At 43.3% G+C, this 17,973-nt stretch overlaps 1 protein-coding gene across 1 annotated transcript; it reads right to left on the reverse strand.

Annotated features, from left to right (window-relative positions):
- Positions 1–541: 541 nt before the first annotated feature.
- On the reverse strand, positions 542–17,321 carry REEP2 (receptor accessory protein 2). Its single transcript, XM_080627182.1, has 9 exons — positions 17,221–17,321; positions 16,874–16,946; positions 11,020–11,096; positions 9,769–9,837; positions 9,444–9,564; positions 8,769–8,882; positions 8,253–8,400; positions 7,354–7,511; positions 542–3,691 (listed from the first exon to the last, which is right to left on the reverse strand). The coding sequence occupies exons 1-9, from the start codon at positions 17,250–17,252 to the stop codon at positions 3,617–3,619; spliced, it is 867 nt and encodes a 288-aa protein (XP_080483308.1). The 5' UTR covers positions 17,253–17,321; the 3' UTR covers positions 542–3,616.
- Between the last annotated feature and the right edge of the window lie 652 nt (positions 17,322–17,973).

Genomic DNA, 17,973 nt, shown 5'->3' on the forward strand with positions numbered 1-17,973 from the left:
TTCCAGCATTATATGCAAGTTTGGAAGACAGACAGGAGAACTCAGCTCAACTCAATAGCTGCTCTCAAGCATACAGTGACACTTCACAGGTAACATGCAAACCTCCTTGATACAATGCTATGTGCAGATCAGAGAACCAGTGGAGTATTCCATAGTTATCCAGCTTTCCTCCTAAGGCACTATATTTCCTGCTGATTAAGATGGCAAAGAATAAACAATTTCTGGGAAGTTGAAATTCTCTAGAAATCTTGCTTTTCAAGGCAAAAATGACTTGGCCATATATTGTGAGGGAGTTACACTTCCAAGAGGGATGTATAAAAGAAGAAAGCCCAGACTGCAAAGGAACAACGAATGGAACCTCAATTCACTAAAATGGGGGAAGGTGTAGCTTCCCCAGCACAAGCTTTGCAATTTTAAGAACACCAGCATCCCTCTAATACATACTCTACCTACCAAGGAAACTAGCTCAAAAGAAATCAGAACCCTGGACCCAGAAACATAAGGCTGGAGAATCAGAAACTCAATAACGAACAGTAAGAAATTAAGATGTTGAGTTGAAGTGTAATGTTTAAAACCTGACAGTAGTCTCTTCCTATTTCTTACTCACTGTGGAGGATACTGCCAAGCAAGTAAACACTGTTCCCTTTTATGCAGCAAATCATTAAGTTTCTCAGATGGGAAACCACATTTCATTATTGTCTCTTCCAACAGCATTAACAAGGGAATTTCTACACAAAAATATGCCATCCAAAGCAGAACGGTATCTAGCAACTCACTAAGAGGTCATGTGGGTGGTGGCAGATGTGCAGAGGTTTTGATCAAGTGGAGCACAATCCAGCAGTCACATTTCTACTGAAGAAGAAAACAGTATCCATGCTAAGACATTTTTCTTGCTCTGGGTAAGTTCTGCTGCTTGACATCATCAGCTTTCTATCACATACTAGATAACAGTCCTTAACTCTACTTCAGACTGTCTCTTACAACCAGAAGTCATTTAATTCCCTTGTACAACAAAACTCAAGACTGATGCATAGCCACAGGCTAATAACATCAAGCAACAATGCTAAGTAAAAAATACTTAGCACAGGACCTAGCTCAGGAAGACAAAGGTAAACACAAATGCCAAAACTGAGTCTTCAGAAATTCTTTTTGTGCTTCAAAGAAGGAAGAGTTACTACAAATGAACAGATTCCAGAAAACATTCTGGAAAGCCACTATGAAAGCAGAGCAATCTGAGATACCACAACACATGCACAAGGAAAGCGCACAAGAATCAGCATAAGGGGCGACTAATGAATCCTTGGCTTCCAAATCAAATCCCTCACAATGATTTACATACATGACTTGCTACGGAAATTTTTAGTTGGAAAAAAAAGTAATCCAGAAATGTGGTCATACAGATCCTTGGTATATAATGTTTCTCTTTTATTCAGTACAGTAAAATCAAGGACAGCAACTCCTCGCAACTGAACCTTCCACATGATCACTAAAGATTTTTATCCCTTAGATGGACAAAGAACTTTCCTCTGGAAACAGAAAGAATTCCTGCTTCAGGACATGCTTTGCATGTACCAGTGAGACATGTATGCAGTGTTTGCTAACTAAAAAAGAACAAAATACTTGCCTTTTTTTTTTTTCTTTGTGAAACTGAAAACTCAAAGCCACATCAAGGGTTTTCTACTGCCTTCTGGGTAATTTAGGACAAGTATTTCTGGGAAGATGCAAGTTTGTCACATGGTTTGTCAAGACTTAAATTAAAAGCTACAAATAAAACTGATTTGTTTTTTAAAATAGTAAATTCGTAACAATTTTCCACCAGGACAATAGGAAATAAGAAAAAAATTCAGTCCTCATCTTCAACTTTACAAATTTTTGAAGGGCTATTCTTTAAGACAGAAATACTTGTGTAATATTACTTGCAGAAGTGCTTCTATACATCATCAACAGCAAATTACGGGGCTCTGTAAACAATCTGCTGTAATGTAAGAAATGTGACAGCAAAAGATGTGGGAAAACACAAATGTCTGCATCTAGAGCTAAGAATGATATTCCGTAGGGAAGGAGGAGCCAGGTTCCTTTGATAACTAGTTTCACTAAAGACTGAATGAATACTTGACGGTCTTAGACAACCATGTCTATAATGGTGCTCTCCCATTATAGATCTCAACAGGAACCCCACTCATCTCAAATTCCCACTGACTCTGTTGGCAGTTGTACAGGGGATCTCCCCTTAACAATGTTCAAAAGATTAGAATCCAGTATGGCTTGGCATGATGCAAATTTTCTCTGAAGCATTGCAATTTAACTCCCACAATATATATACTACATTCAAGGTAGCTCTATCCCAAGTGTTACATACTGCTCAAGTCTTAGGACACTGATAAACACGGCACATGTTCATCAAAGAAATGAAGAAAACTTGTTCAAGGGCTGCAGCAGGATAAAGCAAGAGGACTCATTGATCACTAATGTTCCTTACTCCCTGCTTTTTACCCCCCATAAAAGGAATCCTGAAATTAGCAAAATTCATATATCAGCTATTTATTAGTTCTCATACCCTGACGACTGGATTTCCTAAATCCAGTACAGAGGATAAGGGCTCCTGAAATTCTCAACATGCCTGCAGACTACACTGAGATTTTCCCCAGTCATCTGCCAGAATGAAAAAACTGTCTGAAGTAACAAGCATCAGGATGACATGGAGTTCAACCACTAAATGGCAAAGCAACAGTCTCCCCGCCAACCTCTCCCACCACATGGGACTCGTCTCACACTGATGGTCTCACAGGAATCAAAGTGAACAACAGAACCTGAAATAAAATTCAAGCAGCTTCAAAAAGAGCCAAAATCTTATGAATGCCCAACTTTCTTTCTCAATAGTTAACTGTTACAGTTACTACTGTAACTACAGTTACAGTATCTACTTCAACACAGGTGCATTTAAGAGCACATTTTCTTCATTACTCAGTTTTTCAATTATCTCCCTTCACCTTCCAGAAAAAAATTAAAACCAATCTCTTCACCTTCCAGTACTAGTAATGTGTATCTAGCATACTCCTCCCATGAGCCAGTCCATTAGATTCAAAAGCACTCAGCATACATCATTTCAGTCACCTTCTCAAAGGGGATGGACATGGTTGGTTTCAGTCCATTCTTAAGGAGGATGATTCATTGTGGGCACTTCTTCACAACACACAGCTGCAGAAGAATACCCAGAGCAAGACAAGATATTTTAGGGAGCCACTCACCCCTGTGGAACTCCAGCGTCTAATATTTTTCCAGCTTCTGTGCAATGGACGTCTCTAACCCTAGTCAGTTCTCCCACCAAAGACTCTCCTCAACTAGGTTTATACAGTGAGAATTCCAAAGCAACAGGCTATGTACAGACATATCAACATTCCCTCCAACAGAGAGATGAAAAGGAGAAAATTCCTGAGGGTGTGTATCCTCTACTCCATGTTCTGAATCCCAGCCTCCCCCTTGCCTCAGAATGAGCTCTACAAAGCAGTATCTGTTATGTACATGAATCTCAGCTCCCTTCCTTTGGAGAATTTCCCCTCAAAAGTGACAGGTAAATCCCAGGACAGAGACAGGTGCTGGGGAAGGGGAGGCTGCCTTAGGAGGACTCAACAGAAGCAAGAGAGCCTGCAGCTTTCTTCTTGGGGCGGGCTTTGACACTTCTTACTGGAAGCTGAGGAGAAAGAAAAAGAGGCATCTTGGGTTAGTTTAACATCTAAATGTCTAACAGAATGATACAAGAATGCAGAGTGAAAACAGAGGACAAAACAACTATAACACGATGACCCTATTCATAGACTTGCAGAGTGGTTTGGGTTGGAAGGGACCTTAAAGCTCATCCAGGTCCAACCCCCTGCCACTGGCAGGGACACCTTCCACTAGAGCAGCTTGCTCCAAGCCCCTGTGTCCAACCTGGCCTTGAGCACTGCCAGGGATGGGGCAGCCACAGCTTCTCTGGGCACCCTGTGCCAGCGCCTCAGCACCCTCACAAGGAAGAGCTTCTGCCTAAGAGCTCATCTCAGTCTCCTCTCTGGCAGGTTCAAGCCATTCCCCTTGTCCTGTCCCTACAGGCCCTTGTCCAAAGCCCCTCTCTGGGTTTCCTGCAGCCCCTTTAGGCACTGGAGCTGCTCTAAGGTCTCTCCTTCAGGAGCCTTCTGTTCTCCAGGCTGCCCCAGCCCAGCTCTCTCAGCCTGGCTCCAGAGCAGAGCTGATCCAGCCCTCGCAGCATCTCCGTGGCCTCCTCTGGCCTCGCTCCAGCAGCTCCACGTCCCTCTTGTGCTGTTGCCCCAGAGCTGGATCAGGACTGCAGGGGGGGTCTCACTAGAGCACAGCAGAGGGGCAGAATCCCCTCCTTGAGCTGCTGCTCATGCTCTGGGGATGCAGCCCAGCACACGGGGAGGTTCTGGGCTCAAGTGCATGCTGAAGCTGGGTCATGGGGTGCTTCTCATTGATCAACATGGCAAAGTCTTCCTCAGGGCTGGTCCTTCCATTCTCCACTAAGCCTGTATTTGTGCTGGGATTGCCCTGACCCAGGTGCAGGACCTTGCACGTGTTGAATTTCATGAGGTTCACACTGTCCCACCTCTACAGGTCCCTCCGGATGGCATCCTGTCCCTCCAGCATGTCAACTGCACCTCACAGGTCGGTGTCATTGGCAAACTTGCTGAGGGTGCCCTCGAGATCCCACTGCCCATGTTGCTGACAAAGATGTCAAAGATGACAATTCATGTCATCTGTTTTTTCAGATGAGCTATTTAACCATTCGTTTTGGTTTTTTTAGTACCCAAATCAGTCTGAGCATATCCGTCAAAGAGCAACCAGAAGAGGAAGACATTCTAAAACTGGGCAAGTATAATAATAATAAAACTGAAGTCAGCTGTCTTGACAAAAGATTAGACATAGTGATATTTCTAACTGGTACCATTCACATGTTGTAACTTTTGTGCTTCTTGACTGCCATCCCAAAGACTATTATCTGAAACATGCACAAACATCTTAAACTGGTTTGTACACTTTAGTCCAGTGTCTTTCATTCTAGATATTAGCAAGAAGAGGGCATTTATGATCTGTAATGAATTCAGACCTTCTGGGCAAATTCAGACATCTCAGTTCAAGGCCTTTTACAATTCCTACATTTGAACTAAAGATCCAAACAGACCAAGCATAAGACCCAATATGCCTGCAAAAGGGATTTACTGGAATTTCTGTATTCAGAATAAACAGCACTGAAGAGTCATTACCCTCTTTCCATGATTTCACTTTAAAAATTTCTCCCTAGGAAAGCTTAGAATCAAATGTTGTTGCTCTTGTTTTCACATATAGTCTAATATGCTAAAGAAAGAAGGGGGGTCAACTCAGAAGTAGGCTTTGGCATTAAAAAAAGATTCAGGCTGATTTTAAATGCATCTTTAGATGTACATGTCCATCTTTGAAGATATTCAAAAGCCATTTGAACATGGTCCTGGGAAACAGGCTCTAGATAGCCTTGCTTGAGCAGTGGGGTTGGACCAGATGATCTTCAAAGGTCCCCTCCAACCTCAGCTATTCTGTGGTTCTGTTATAAACAGTACTTTATCATACATAAAAGTTTCCTGTACACTGTAAGATGAGGTTAATAGTACAACTAAAAATGATGCTCTAAGCAATTACTTTCCTCCAAATAATATTTAGCCTGAAAAGCTCGACAATGTGAGCCGGGCACATAACACTTAAATTAAAAAAATAAAATTAGGAGCCTGAGCTGAATCAAGCAAACAAGAACACACTGCACAAAAACGGACAACCATTTTATCATGTGTAAATCAAACAACAAGAAACATTCAAGTATGAGTCAAAACCTGGAAAGAAGCACCTCAACAGACTGTTAAGCTAAAATGACTCTTGTCCACAGTTGCCTTTATTTTCCTATATGGTTTGTTTAACAATAGGAATACAGGCAACTCATGCCCCATCTGAATGACTGTAAGTATCCTGGATCAACCCATGGCATACAGAGGAGACGTCAACAATGACTAGTTACCCAAACTTCTAGACAAAACCCCCAGGGTGGGGAAGGAGCGGGATGGGTGTGGGGAGCGTTGTGGAGGGGGAAATTACATTTTCCCCGTATCTAATATGCAGAAGTCCAGGAAGGCCTAACATTAGTTCTAGGTACATTAGTTCTAGAACATTAGTTCTAGGTACAGAACTAACGCATTTTAGATGAGAAGAAAGGGCTGTCCCAGGGATAAATGTCACAGTAGTATTATATATTCAGACTGTAACAGACAGGAAAGAAGATATAGTAAACAAAACATGTTAAAAATATCTAACGCTCCCACTCTTCAACACAAACCTGAATGAAAGAGAAGCGAGGACCTAGCTTATGACAGAGGCTTACAGGCATGATAAAAACACAAAAGCTAGAGATGAGACTAGTATAGCAAGTAGACAGCAAGTCCTCTGATGTAGGACTCAATTAGCAAAGACTGAGTCCAACAAAGTTAGAATCATAGAATATTTAGGGCTGGAAAGGACCTTAAGATCACCAAGTTCCAACCCCTCTGCCATGGGCAACGATACCTCACACTGAACCATGTCACCCAAGGCTCTGTCCAACCTGGCCTTGAACACTGCCAGGGACGGAGAATTCACAACCTCCCTGGGCAACCCATTCCAGTGCCTCACCACCCTCACAGTAAAGAATTTCTTCCTTACATCCAGTCTAAACTTCCCCTGTTTAAGTTTTAACCCATTACCCCTTGTCCTATCACTACAGTCCCTAACGAAGAGTCCTTCCCTAGCATCCTTATATGTCCCCTTCAGAAGGCTGCTATGAGGTCTCCACGCAGCCTTCTCTTCTCCAGGCTGAACAGCCCCAACTTTCTCAGCCTGACTTCATACGGGAGCTGCTCCTGTTCCCTTGATCATCCTCGTGGCCCTCCTCTGGACTTGTTCCAACAGTTCCATGTCCTTTTTATCTTGAGGACACCAGAACTGCACACAATGCTCCAAGTGAGGTCTCAAGAGAGCAGAGGGGCAGGATCCCCTCCTTCGACCTGCTGGACCCTCCTTTTGATGCAGCCCAGGATATGGTTGGTTTCTGGGCTGTGAACACACACTGAAGCCAGCTCAGGTTCATTTTCTCATCGACCAACACCCCCAAGTCCTTCTCTGCAGGGCTGCTCTGAATCTCTTCTCTGCCTAACCTGTAGCTGTGCCTGGGATTGCCCCGACCCAGGTGTAGGCCCTTGCATGTAAACAGCTTTTAAATGCAGGGAGACTATGAAGCCAGAGCATTCCAACAAACCTCACAAATCAACATATGTACTGGGAATAATTTACCCACCAGCTTACCTCAGCTTTCATCATCTTCTTAGGAGTTTTGAGGCTCTGGGTACGTTTAGGAAGTTTATCTCCTGCATCTTCATCTGATGGGTCTGTTCTAGTCTCCAATGGGGTTCCATTAGACCTCTGTGCCATACTGCTCTCCTCTCCTGAGGAGTAACAGGAAGCTAAGGAATAAGAGAGAAAGTTTTAGCAAATATGTTTGAAAAACCACATAAAGTCTCAAATGGCCCATCCTGAAGGACCACATGAAAGGGAGATGTCAACAATTCTGAACAAGGATAATCCAAAAAGTAGAGATGTGTTAGTAGATGGCCTAGCAGGGATGTTTGTCATGGTTTAAGCCCAGGCAGTAACTCAGAACTGCCCATCCACTCGCTCACTCTCTGCCCCCTTCCTCCCCCCACTCCCAGAGGGATGGGGAGGAGAATGGAAAGAATGTAACTCCCACGGGTTGAGATAAGAACATTCCAGTAACTAAGGTATAACACAAGCCACTACTGCTACCACCAATAATAATAATGATAAGGGAAATAACAAGGGAAGAAAATACAACCGCTTGCCACCCGCTGACCGATACCCAGCCCGACCCGAGCAGCGATCTGGCCTTCTGGGTAACTCCCCCTAGTTTATATACTGGGCATGACGTGCTGTGGTATGGAATATCCCTTTGGTTACTTTGGGTCAGGTGTTCTGTCCCTGCTTCCTCCCGACTTCCCCTCCTCCCTGGCAGAGCATGAGACTCAGAAAAGTCCTTGGTCAGAGTAAACATTACTGAGCAGTAACTAAAAACATTGGTGTTATCAGCGCTGTTCCCAGGCTGAAAGTCAAAACCACAGCACTGCACCAGCTACTAAGAAGGAGGAAAAATTACTTTGACTCCTGAACTCAGGATAGTGGTTCTGTACCTGAATCCTCAATGGTTTCAAGAAGACTCCCACCAGATGGGCGCAGTTGTGGCTCCCGGCTTTGCAGGTGCACAGTATCTTCATCCCGGATCAGAGTGAGATCCTGCATGCTGAAACTTCGCAGCTTCTCAGACAAAACTCCCTGGCCCTAAGATGGCAAAATAGTAAGGGTCAAGGGCACTTCGCCTTCACCAAGATCATCTCACATGGGATCATTCAGAAGAAGAGAAAAGGTGTCCTATTCCCCAATAGAGTACTCTGGGAAAACAGAAAAGGGAAAAAGAAAAGTATGCTCCCAAGACCAAAAGAAAAGAGGTTAAAGCAAAATCCATTCCACTCTTCCTCACTTTTCTTAAGGCAAAGGATGGAATTAATCACAAGGCAAACTGGAGGAAATGAAAAGTAGATTGGTGTCCACAGGTACCAGCATCCCTAACAAGCTTATACTACTAATTGCTGGCACACAAAACTAAACTTCTGGGGGATTCCTGAATGTTACAGAAGGTGTTGTATTACCTTTGCAGCTGCAGTAACTGCTGCATTGGCAGCAAGGTTTAACCCTCTCTTGCCAACTCGCATCATGGTTTCATAGCTCTTGTCACGAGCCTGAGTAATGTATTCATCGATTTCCTAGGAAGGTAATGTGGAACACGGCATTTAGCTGCTTGTTACAAACATAATCAAAGTTTCCCCACCATCACCCTCACCCTTAAAAACCCAAAGCTCATCTGGACACTTTCTTCCAGACTACCGTCAACAGCTGTCATTGATCACATAACTGAAGCTTCTCTGCTACTTACAAAAAGCTTGCAAATGCAACTTTTCCTCAAAGTATGCTATTTCCAAATTGTAACAACCGAAACAAAGGAGCTGCTTAAACTGACAATGTGAAAAAACAGCATAACTACAGAACATGCTGCTCATATCATAATTCAAAGAGCTTAACTACTGACAATAAGGGCTCATGACACTGTGTTAGTCAAACATGCTTTCTAAGCATTAGGCAAACTACTGGCTACAGTACAATTTTCAGTAAGCTGCAGGATGTCACTGTTGTCAGAGAGAGAATCATTCTACATTGATTAATGTCAGCACAAGCACGATTCCTGCATTTCAGTTTTCATTGCAGCATAACTAAATCAAAAGTCAGTCAACTCCCAGACAGGTCAGTATCTTCTAACAAGTGAGTACCTTCTCCTTATTGGAGAGCGTTGGGTGCACAAACTTCCTGTAGAGGACACTCGAGCCCTTGGTGTAAGGGGAGAGCAGCCAAATGACAAATGCGATTTTCAGCTCGAAATAAAAGGGAAACCTGAGGGAAAGAGGTGGGGGGAGGAAGAGCGAGACAGAGAGAAAGATGGAGAACTGGTATCAAGATTAGCACAGGGACAGATGGAGACAACTGGCAGAAAGCAGTACAGGCAGAAAGAACAAAGACAAGATATAACAGCTCAGAAACAAAAGAATCAATATATCAGGTCATAACAGCAGAACCCTCTGGAATCCTAGAACATACCTGCTCCGAGTCTCACTTAGTCTTTCATCCATAGCCATGAAAACTCCATAAACAGGGCATCTCTCAGCCCTGCAAACACACCAAATTACAATCTGATAGCTACTCTCATCATTCTGAAGTTTGTTCAGAGAGTATCCCCTGGCTATTAATACTACATTACTTTCCACCTCATTTTCCAAAGTTTTCAACTATGACCTCCTTTTCTCAAATGGAGAAAAACAAATCTGAAGTTCCTGCTAAGGCTGATGGCTCAGTTTCTGAAGCTTCCAGTAGGTACTCCACGGGTAACACTCTACAGGAGGATCAGTGTAAATAGAAAAGAGCTGGCAGCATGGACATCTCATCTCTAACCCTCACCCAATAAAGTTTCTGGGAAGAAACAGTAGCAAAGATTGAAACCAGTAAATGAAAACTTTCTTTCTCTATTAGTAGTAAGAGACTTCCGGTTTCAGTAGTCCATTTTAAGCATGTGAACAAGTCAAAGCTCTTGTTCTTTTTAGATCTTTGCTTTTGAAAGTTTATGCAGGAAGAGGCAAAACTGATGAGCGCTTATGTGGCATATGTGGCCATTTCATGTTTCTTTAAGAGATACAATTCTTGACTAGTGTTCTTTCAGAGATGTATGCAAAGCTCAAAAACTAAAGCAAATGAAGAAACCGAAGATTGCCTGCTCAGAAGGTTCAGTTGAAGACACGTAATGGTGATTTGTCATTTTTGGAGGCATCCATATTGCCAAGCATGAAACACAGCACTGCAAGGATTAAGAACCTGCTTTCCACAACTCCACCCCACCCCCACTAAAAGAAGAGAATTTAATAATGGAAAACACCTCTCAGAGCACAGAGGTGCATTTGACCTGCTCCTCCATACAAGAGGCTGGCAAAGCAAAACAGGCCCCTTCCTTCTACCATCCTTTTTTTTTTTTTTTTAAGTGTCTTTTATACCTCCGTTTCTCAAACTTCACCAGTTCCAATTAAGTCTCTCAAAAATGTTTGATATTATGAAGACCCTCTTACAGACATTGGACATTTATTCCAACTGTTTGCAAGTATAGAAGAAAGGTAAGACAGCAACTACTACCCACAATATCTACAAACCTGCAGACTCTTTATAGGGACTGAAAACGCCTAAACAGACAGTTTATTCTTAGGATCCTAACACTACTCCTCCCTTCTTTAAAAAGCAATCAAACAAGCCCCAAACAAAACCCAACAAAAAAAACCCCAAATCCCATACTGCCAAGGAACTCACCAAGAAAGAACAATGTCTGTAAGTGTTTCTGCAGTGGTAAAAAAGGCAAACACAATCCAGTACATCATCCACTTCACCTGCAAAAGAGCAGCCACTCAATACACACCCATCAGAACACAGAAAAAAGGCAAAATGTCTTCTCAGTAAAAATGACTCATCATCTCTACACATTACGATGAATTCCACAACAAGAAGGGCATATATTATCAATGATGGAGGAGGGTCCATACCTAATGGTACATTATAGTTTGGGAAAACATGTAGGATTAATGTGCTCTAACTAGATAAATGCATACAGGTACACGGATGAATGCACACCCTATTGCAGTATCATGAGCAACTGTGCAAAAGCCCCCCCCAAAAAATCTAAAAAAAGTAAGCAGTTCACTTCAAGAAGTTATATTCTTTCATGTATCATGATTATTGTAAAAAATACACACACAGAAGTTTAAACTGTAGCCCTGTATTTTCCAAACCACAAAACCAAAAGACTTTGCTCTTATTAGTAAGCATTATTTGCCTTAATCATTACACCCAGAAATTACACAAGCATTTCTCTTTTCTTTTTAAATAAAGGCTCATGAAGAGAGGTAAGAAAGCAAAAAACATGTCACAAACTCACCTTCCTGTTTAAGGTCTACTTTGTGCTGTGATGGTACACCTGTATGCCTGTCATCTATCTCCCTACTTTCTCACACCTTTCTTTCAAGCAGTAGATATTTCTTTCAAAGCAAACATAAAATAATCCCTCACTAACACACACACACACACTCTCCCCCATCCTGTTTTAGTAGTAAGTCTCTGCATCAGCTGAATTATAAAAACTGCTACCCAAAAATGCCTAATAGTAGAAGAGTTGGTATCTTATATGGGAAACTGCCAATTTTCTATGCTGTGAAGACGTAAAAATAAGTAGCAGATAAATGGAAAGAAGAGGTCACCTTTGCTAAAATCAACTTAGCACTTTTAGTGTCATCAAGAATAGGCACGAAAAGTAAACTGAATCAAAGAAATTCCACATATTAAAGCCACACATAAATCCATGTATTAAAATTACATGAACAGTTTAGTGACAGTCTTTGTTACAGCAAATGAAGTTATAAAAGCAGTTATCTCCTCAAACTTGTATGTGTTGGGGAATTTGGTGATCAGTTCTTGAAAGAGCTTCCAAAACTTCCTTTAAAAAAAAAAACAAACCAAAACCAAACAAAAAACCCCACAAAAATTATACTGCATCCAACCCCTCTAACACAGTGGATGGTTCTTAAAACACGGAATAGTAGTTCAAACTATTTCCACTTTATTATGCATTTTTTCATAACAGAAAGTAGCAAAACTTGCATTTTATGGTGCTCTCCTGCCTTTAGTTTTTCCCTTGTATCATCAGTTTCGACAGGACTAGGCATCATTCACTCAACTTCTAAAGCAACTCTATGAAACAAATGGTTAACGCTTCAATTCAGCAACGTAAACCAGCTCTTTTACGAAAAAGTGTGTGAAGAAGAATAAAGCAAAGGTGGCAAATAGGGATCCCAATGGGCTAGAGATTTCAGAGAAGCTATGTACCAGTAAATCTTACTTCAATATTAGGCAAAATGAAGACAGTAATAAAAACGATCAGCACATATCATTTTGCACTATAGAAGCGCAAGGTCTATACCTGGGTTGGGGCAATCCCAGGCACAGCTACAGGTTGGGCAGAGAAGAGATTGAGAGCAGCCCTGCAGAGAAGGACTTGGGGGTGTTGGTCAGTGAGAAAAGGAACACGAGCCGGCTGCAGTGTGCGCTCGCAGCCCAGAAAGCAACCGTATCCTGGGCTGCATCAAGAGGAGCGTGACCAGCAGGTTGAAGGAGGTGATCCTGCCCCTCTGCTCTTTTGAGACCTCACTTGGAGTATTGTGTGCAGTTCTGGTGTCCTTAACATAAAAAGGACATGGAACTGTTGGAACAAGTCCAGAGGAGGGCCACGAGGATGATCAGGAGGCTGGAGCACCTCCTGTGTGAAGAGAGGCTGAGAAAGTTGGGGCTGTTCAGCCTGGAGAAGAGAAGGCTGCGTGGAGACCTCATAGCAGCCTTCTGAAGGGGACATATAAGGATGCTGGGGAAGGACTCTTCGTTAGGGACTGTAGTGATAGGACAAGGGGTAATGGGTTAAAACTTAAACAGGGGAAGTTTAGACTGGATGTAAGGAAGAAATTCTTTACTGTGAGGGTGGTGAGGCACTGGAATGGGTTGCCCAAGGAAGTTATGAATGCTCCATCCCTGGCGGTGTTCAAGGCCAGGCTGGACAGAGCCTTGGGGGGCATGGTTTAGTGTGAGGCGTCCCTGCCCATGGCAGGGGGTTGGAACCGGATGATCTTAAGGTCCTTTCCAACCCTAACTATTCTATGATTCTATATAACGAGGAATATGTTTTTTGCAGGAAAAAAATTTAATTTCCCAAATGTAGTGAAATTCTTTGCAGGTTTCCATAGCTCTTGGTACAGCGCTTTCCTCACAGGCAGGGTGCATTTCTACAAACTTTCTGACAGGCCTGAATAAACACTCAAAGAAGCTAAATTGTCAAGGATAAAAATGAAGGGACTCTTGAGGATTAACAACCGGTTAAAAGAGAGGAAACAGAGGGTAAAAATAAATTGCCATTCTTCACAATAAGGAAAGTTACCAGTGGAATCACACATGAATCAGTGTTGAGATCTGTGCTGCACATCTTCATGAAAGATCTGGAAAAGGTTGTGAACAGTAAGATGACAAAATGTGTAGAAGATACTTTCCTATACAGAGGATTAGGTATGAGTTGATTCTAGAATTCAGAAACGGATACTGATGGATCTCCAGTTGACATTTTGTCACTAAATATCATTAAATACCAAGTAATGAACTTAGACTATCTGCTTTTTTTCAAGTGATAACTATTGCGGTAACATAAATTAGCTCATGCCACTAAGAAGTGGTCACTGTAGACAGCCTGATGAAACCGTAAGCTCAGTGCTCATTGTACATTTTCATTCTGCTAATAGAATGCTAGAAGTATCAGAAGAGGAACAGAAAAGAACAGAAAACATTGCTTTGCTACTATTTAAATACTCTGTGTTCACATATTTGATATTATGCAAAGGTCTCTGTCTCCTCCTGCCACCCTTCACCCTATGCTCTGCAGTCAAAGACAAAAAGAAATATAGCTCTTAATAAAGTAGAAGGATTCAACTTCTAGCTCTAGAAGTCCCTGAAGTCCAGATGACCAGAAACTAGAAGAGCATCTTAGGATGTTTGTAAGTCACAGATTACAAACATTCAAAAACTGAGGGTCAAACCAGGCCATATTTTTCTTCAGTTCATTAAAAGGAGCCGTGTCTTATTGCTCAAGCTGATGACCACCAAGTTCAGCTAACTGCTCAGTCTCCCAAGTTGCACAAAGAACAAAAACCAAATTCAGTAAATGCATAAACATAACTGGAAGGTAGATTTGATCAAAGGTGAAGATGACACATAAAAAGAAAGAAATTACTTTTAAACTACTCTGAGCTACTAGAAGCAATCTGTCACAGGTGCTCAAGGATTTCTCAAATTTGTATCATGGTTGGCGAAAAGAGAAAGTTTGCGCTCTGATGCCACTGATGGACTGCTTGTGGTAGCTTGGTCTGCGTCAACTCAACCTTCAATACACACACTCTAGCACAGATACACCTGTAAGACCTTTCTCCCCCACCAACACTGGTTCTTAAGCACTACAAGCAAGTAGTATTACATAGACACGGCTGGCTCTGAAAATGCAGAGCACATCATTCAAGTTTTCCACATGAAGAACAGTTTGAACAGAACAGCCCCCTCTGCTGTTTTCCAAATAAAATCAGCTTTCCCCTGTCTTATGTTAAGAAGGAAGAAGCCCTCCAACCATAAGTGACTTAGGCAAATACCAGCCCAATGTCTAAATGCTTATTTCTGATACAGTGCTCTCAAAGAGAAATAATTTATATTATAAAATCAGGTTTAGTAGTTTAAATACATTTCTTTGAGCCAACTCCAGTATTTTCCCTGAAACTAAAAACAAGAGAGAATTTTCTGCTGTAGCAACCCAGAACTATGTACTTCAGGAAAACAATCTCGATTAAATGTTAAACAGAACCCCAAAATGAATGCCATACTTTTCCACATCAGCCTTAGTGGGCTCACAATCAGATGACTAATTGATATTATTGTTAAGATAACTTTATGATACTCAAGTACTGTGTCTCATTTCTTTTTTGCCGTAAGATTAGAGAAGTCTTACAATAATTTAGATAACATCTACCAAAAGAAAATCAGATTCTGCAAGGAAACACAGTATTTATGTACCTCCACAGCTAACCTACCCACAGGAAAGACGCAGGTTTTTACTGTAAAGAATACCCACACGTTCAAAGGCTCCATATTTACCAGGTCTTCAAGCTCCAGAACAAGCAAACTTTGGAGTTTCAAAAAAAAAAAAAAATTCTTTTTTCCTGTCAAGTTCTCAACAAAACGATTTTAAACTCTGACATCTGAATCTGCCTTAAAGTCAACACAGATTCTGTAGCTGGAACACAACCATTCCGTGACAGACACTCATGAGCCAGAATACAATTCTGGGTAAAAAAATATGCATTTCATGCAATAAATGAAGGTTACAGGCAACAGGAAGGAGAGAGGAGAGGAAGGCCAAAGAATGCAGTATACAATACTATTTCATACACAACTTCAAAGGTAACTATGAAGTCACAGGATCATGCAATTATTCAGATAGTTTAAGTTTCTAATGTCATAATTTCAACATTTAGTAAGGCTCTTCATATTTCTGACTGTATCTCTAATACTCACTCAAAACACTGTATCAGTTCCCTTATGAACATTTACATTTTGACTTCTCTGCTGAGACCAGTATAAAACCCCCTCAAAACCCAAGCGCAAACCCCAAAATACTTCAGCCACATGTTGTGGTTTGTAAAGCTGCCCACTATGAGCAAGACTCTCACCTCAGCTGGCATCTTCTTCAAAAACCAGTAGGCTGAATTTTAAGCCAACACATGGAAAAGGTATAGGCAATTCTAGAGGACAGAAGCACCATGAGACAGAAAAGGATCCTGCAATATTTATAGTTGACGTGTCATTTCTAAAGGAGCAATCAGACTGAGAAGGATGAGAAGTCTCAGACTGCACCACAAAGCAATGTTGACAAACTATGTGCTATTCATCCTGTTACCTTTCTTCTCCATCAGGTTACTTCTTGCTCTAGATAACAGAAACTGATCCCACCCACAAACCAAACAGCTGTTATCCCCACTGATCAACTCAGAGTACCCCTTCTGTAAGAAGATGACACATCACATTCCTAAAAAGCATTTGATGTTTTAAATGCGGCAATTTTAAGGATGATGTAAGACAGACAAGGGAAAACCGATTCCAGAACGGAAGGAAGATAAGGCCTTGACTAACAGAAAACACTGATCACAAGCAAGGCTGATAGGGAGACACAAACCAAGCAAGATTACTCAGCTTTTTGGAAGACAACAAAAGTTGCACTGAAAAAAGCTGTAAACGGACACAGAATAAGGATGAAGCTAGAAAAAAGAATTTGTCCTGGACTTCCATCTGTTTCCTGAGTGCAGTGCTTCCACCCTTTTCCCTTCCTCACTCAGCATCTCTTAAGAAAAAACAGATTTCCTAAGTTTACAGTAGGAACCCCCACGTTTTAGTACGCGCCCTTCCCCGCCAACTTCTCCCGAGTGCCGGGCTGCTGCCCGCGCAGCCGCGCTGCGGGGCCGAAGCCCCGGGGACAGCCCGGAGCTGTCGCGAGGGGCGGGAGGGTGCTGCGCCGCCGCGGCCAGCCCCAACTCACATATTCCTTCACGTTCTTCGTCTTCACGGCCTTGTAGGAGGAGTACGCAGGGTAGAGGGTGCCGAAGATCAACCTGCGAGAAGAACAGACCGCTCAGCACCCAGCACCGCCAGCTGCCGCAACGGGGAAAAGGCCCCGGCGACTCCTGGCAGGACGCCGGTGCTCCGCGACACCCCCAAGGCGGGGTTCGTTCGCCCCCTCCGCAACACCGCCCTCGGGCCGCGCAGCCCGCGCGGGCCCGCCGAAGCACGGCCGCAGCCGCCCGCCCCGCAGTCGGCCCCGCAGCGGCACCGCCGCATCCCCCGGACTCCCCGCACACCCCCCCCGCCGCGGCCGCCCGCACTCACACCACGAGGCGGGAGATGATCCAGGAGACCATGGCGGCGGCGGCGGCGGCGGGAAGCGGCTCCTGAAGGACAGGTTCCTGCAGCAGGCGCAGCCCCGCCCTGGGTGCCTGAAGGGGAGGAGCCGGCGCGTCGGAGGGCGAACGCTTCCCGCATACCGCCCCGCGCCTATGCGGAGCCCCCGGTGCTCGGCTGCCCACTCCGCGCAGGCGGGGCCTTGGGGAGCGCGAGGGGCGGCGGCGGAGCCCCGGCAGCAGGCCCAGGGAGAGGAGCTCCCGGAACGATGTCAGGAGAGCAATGTGCGCAGCGTGAGAGAATTACCGAAGACAAAGTGCTGAATTAAGACCATGGGTAGCTCGGAAGACAGAGCAATAGAGACCAGGGTGGGAGAAGCCATCTTCTGTAAAGGCGCCTCCTCTGGGAAATTAAAGGCAACAGCAGTTATGCTTAAAAGCATTTTAAAGGCCCACGGCTTCCACCCAAGCCCGGACGTAAAACAAAACTAACTTGTTTTCAAACCGGAAGGATGAAGGCTGTTATTCGTAGTTTCCATGATAATTCAGCTGCTGTCTACTGCGCTTGTTCTTGGGAAGTTCAGCAAGAGAGACCAAAGATTACTCAACTATACAGACAAGGCTGAACGGGGAAAGGGGCATAAAACCCCCTTGTTGTGGGGTGGGAATGTGCATGCTTTAGCATACCAGAGGACCAGAAATTGCTACATCTCAATAACTCGGCCAGAATCCCCATCCTCAG

Source organism: Psittacula echo (genome assembly GCF_963264785.1).
Source record: "Psittacula echo genome assembly, chromosome: 11".
Classification (NCBI taxonomy): Eukaryota; Metazoa; Chordata; class Aves; order Psittaciformes; family Psittacidae; genus Psittacula; species Psittacula echo.

Excerpts from the sequence above, each read along its gene's own strand:
- REEP2 (XM_080627182.1), bottom strand. The coding sequence starts at position 17,252 with ATGGTCTCCTGGATCATCTCCCGCCTCGTGGT. Across the intron at positions 8,883-9,443 it reads CGCTCTCCAATAAGGAGAAG|GAAATCGATGAATACATTAC; the intron begins GTACTCACTTGT and ends TTACCTTCCTAG. Across the intron at positions 8,401-8,768 it reads CAGTTACTGCAGCTGCAAAG|GGCCAGGGAGTTTTGTCTGA; the intron begins GTAATACAACAC and ends TTGCCATCTTAG.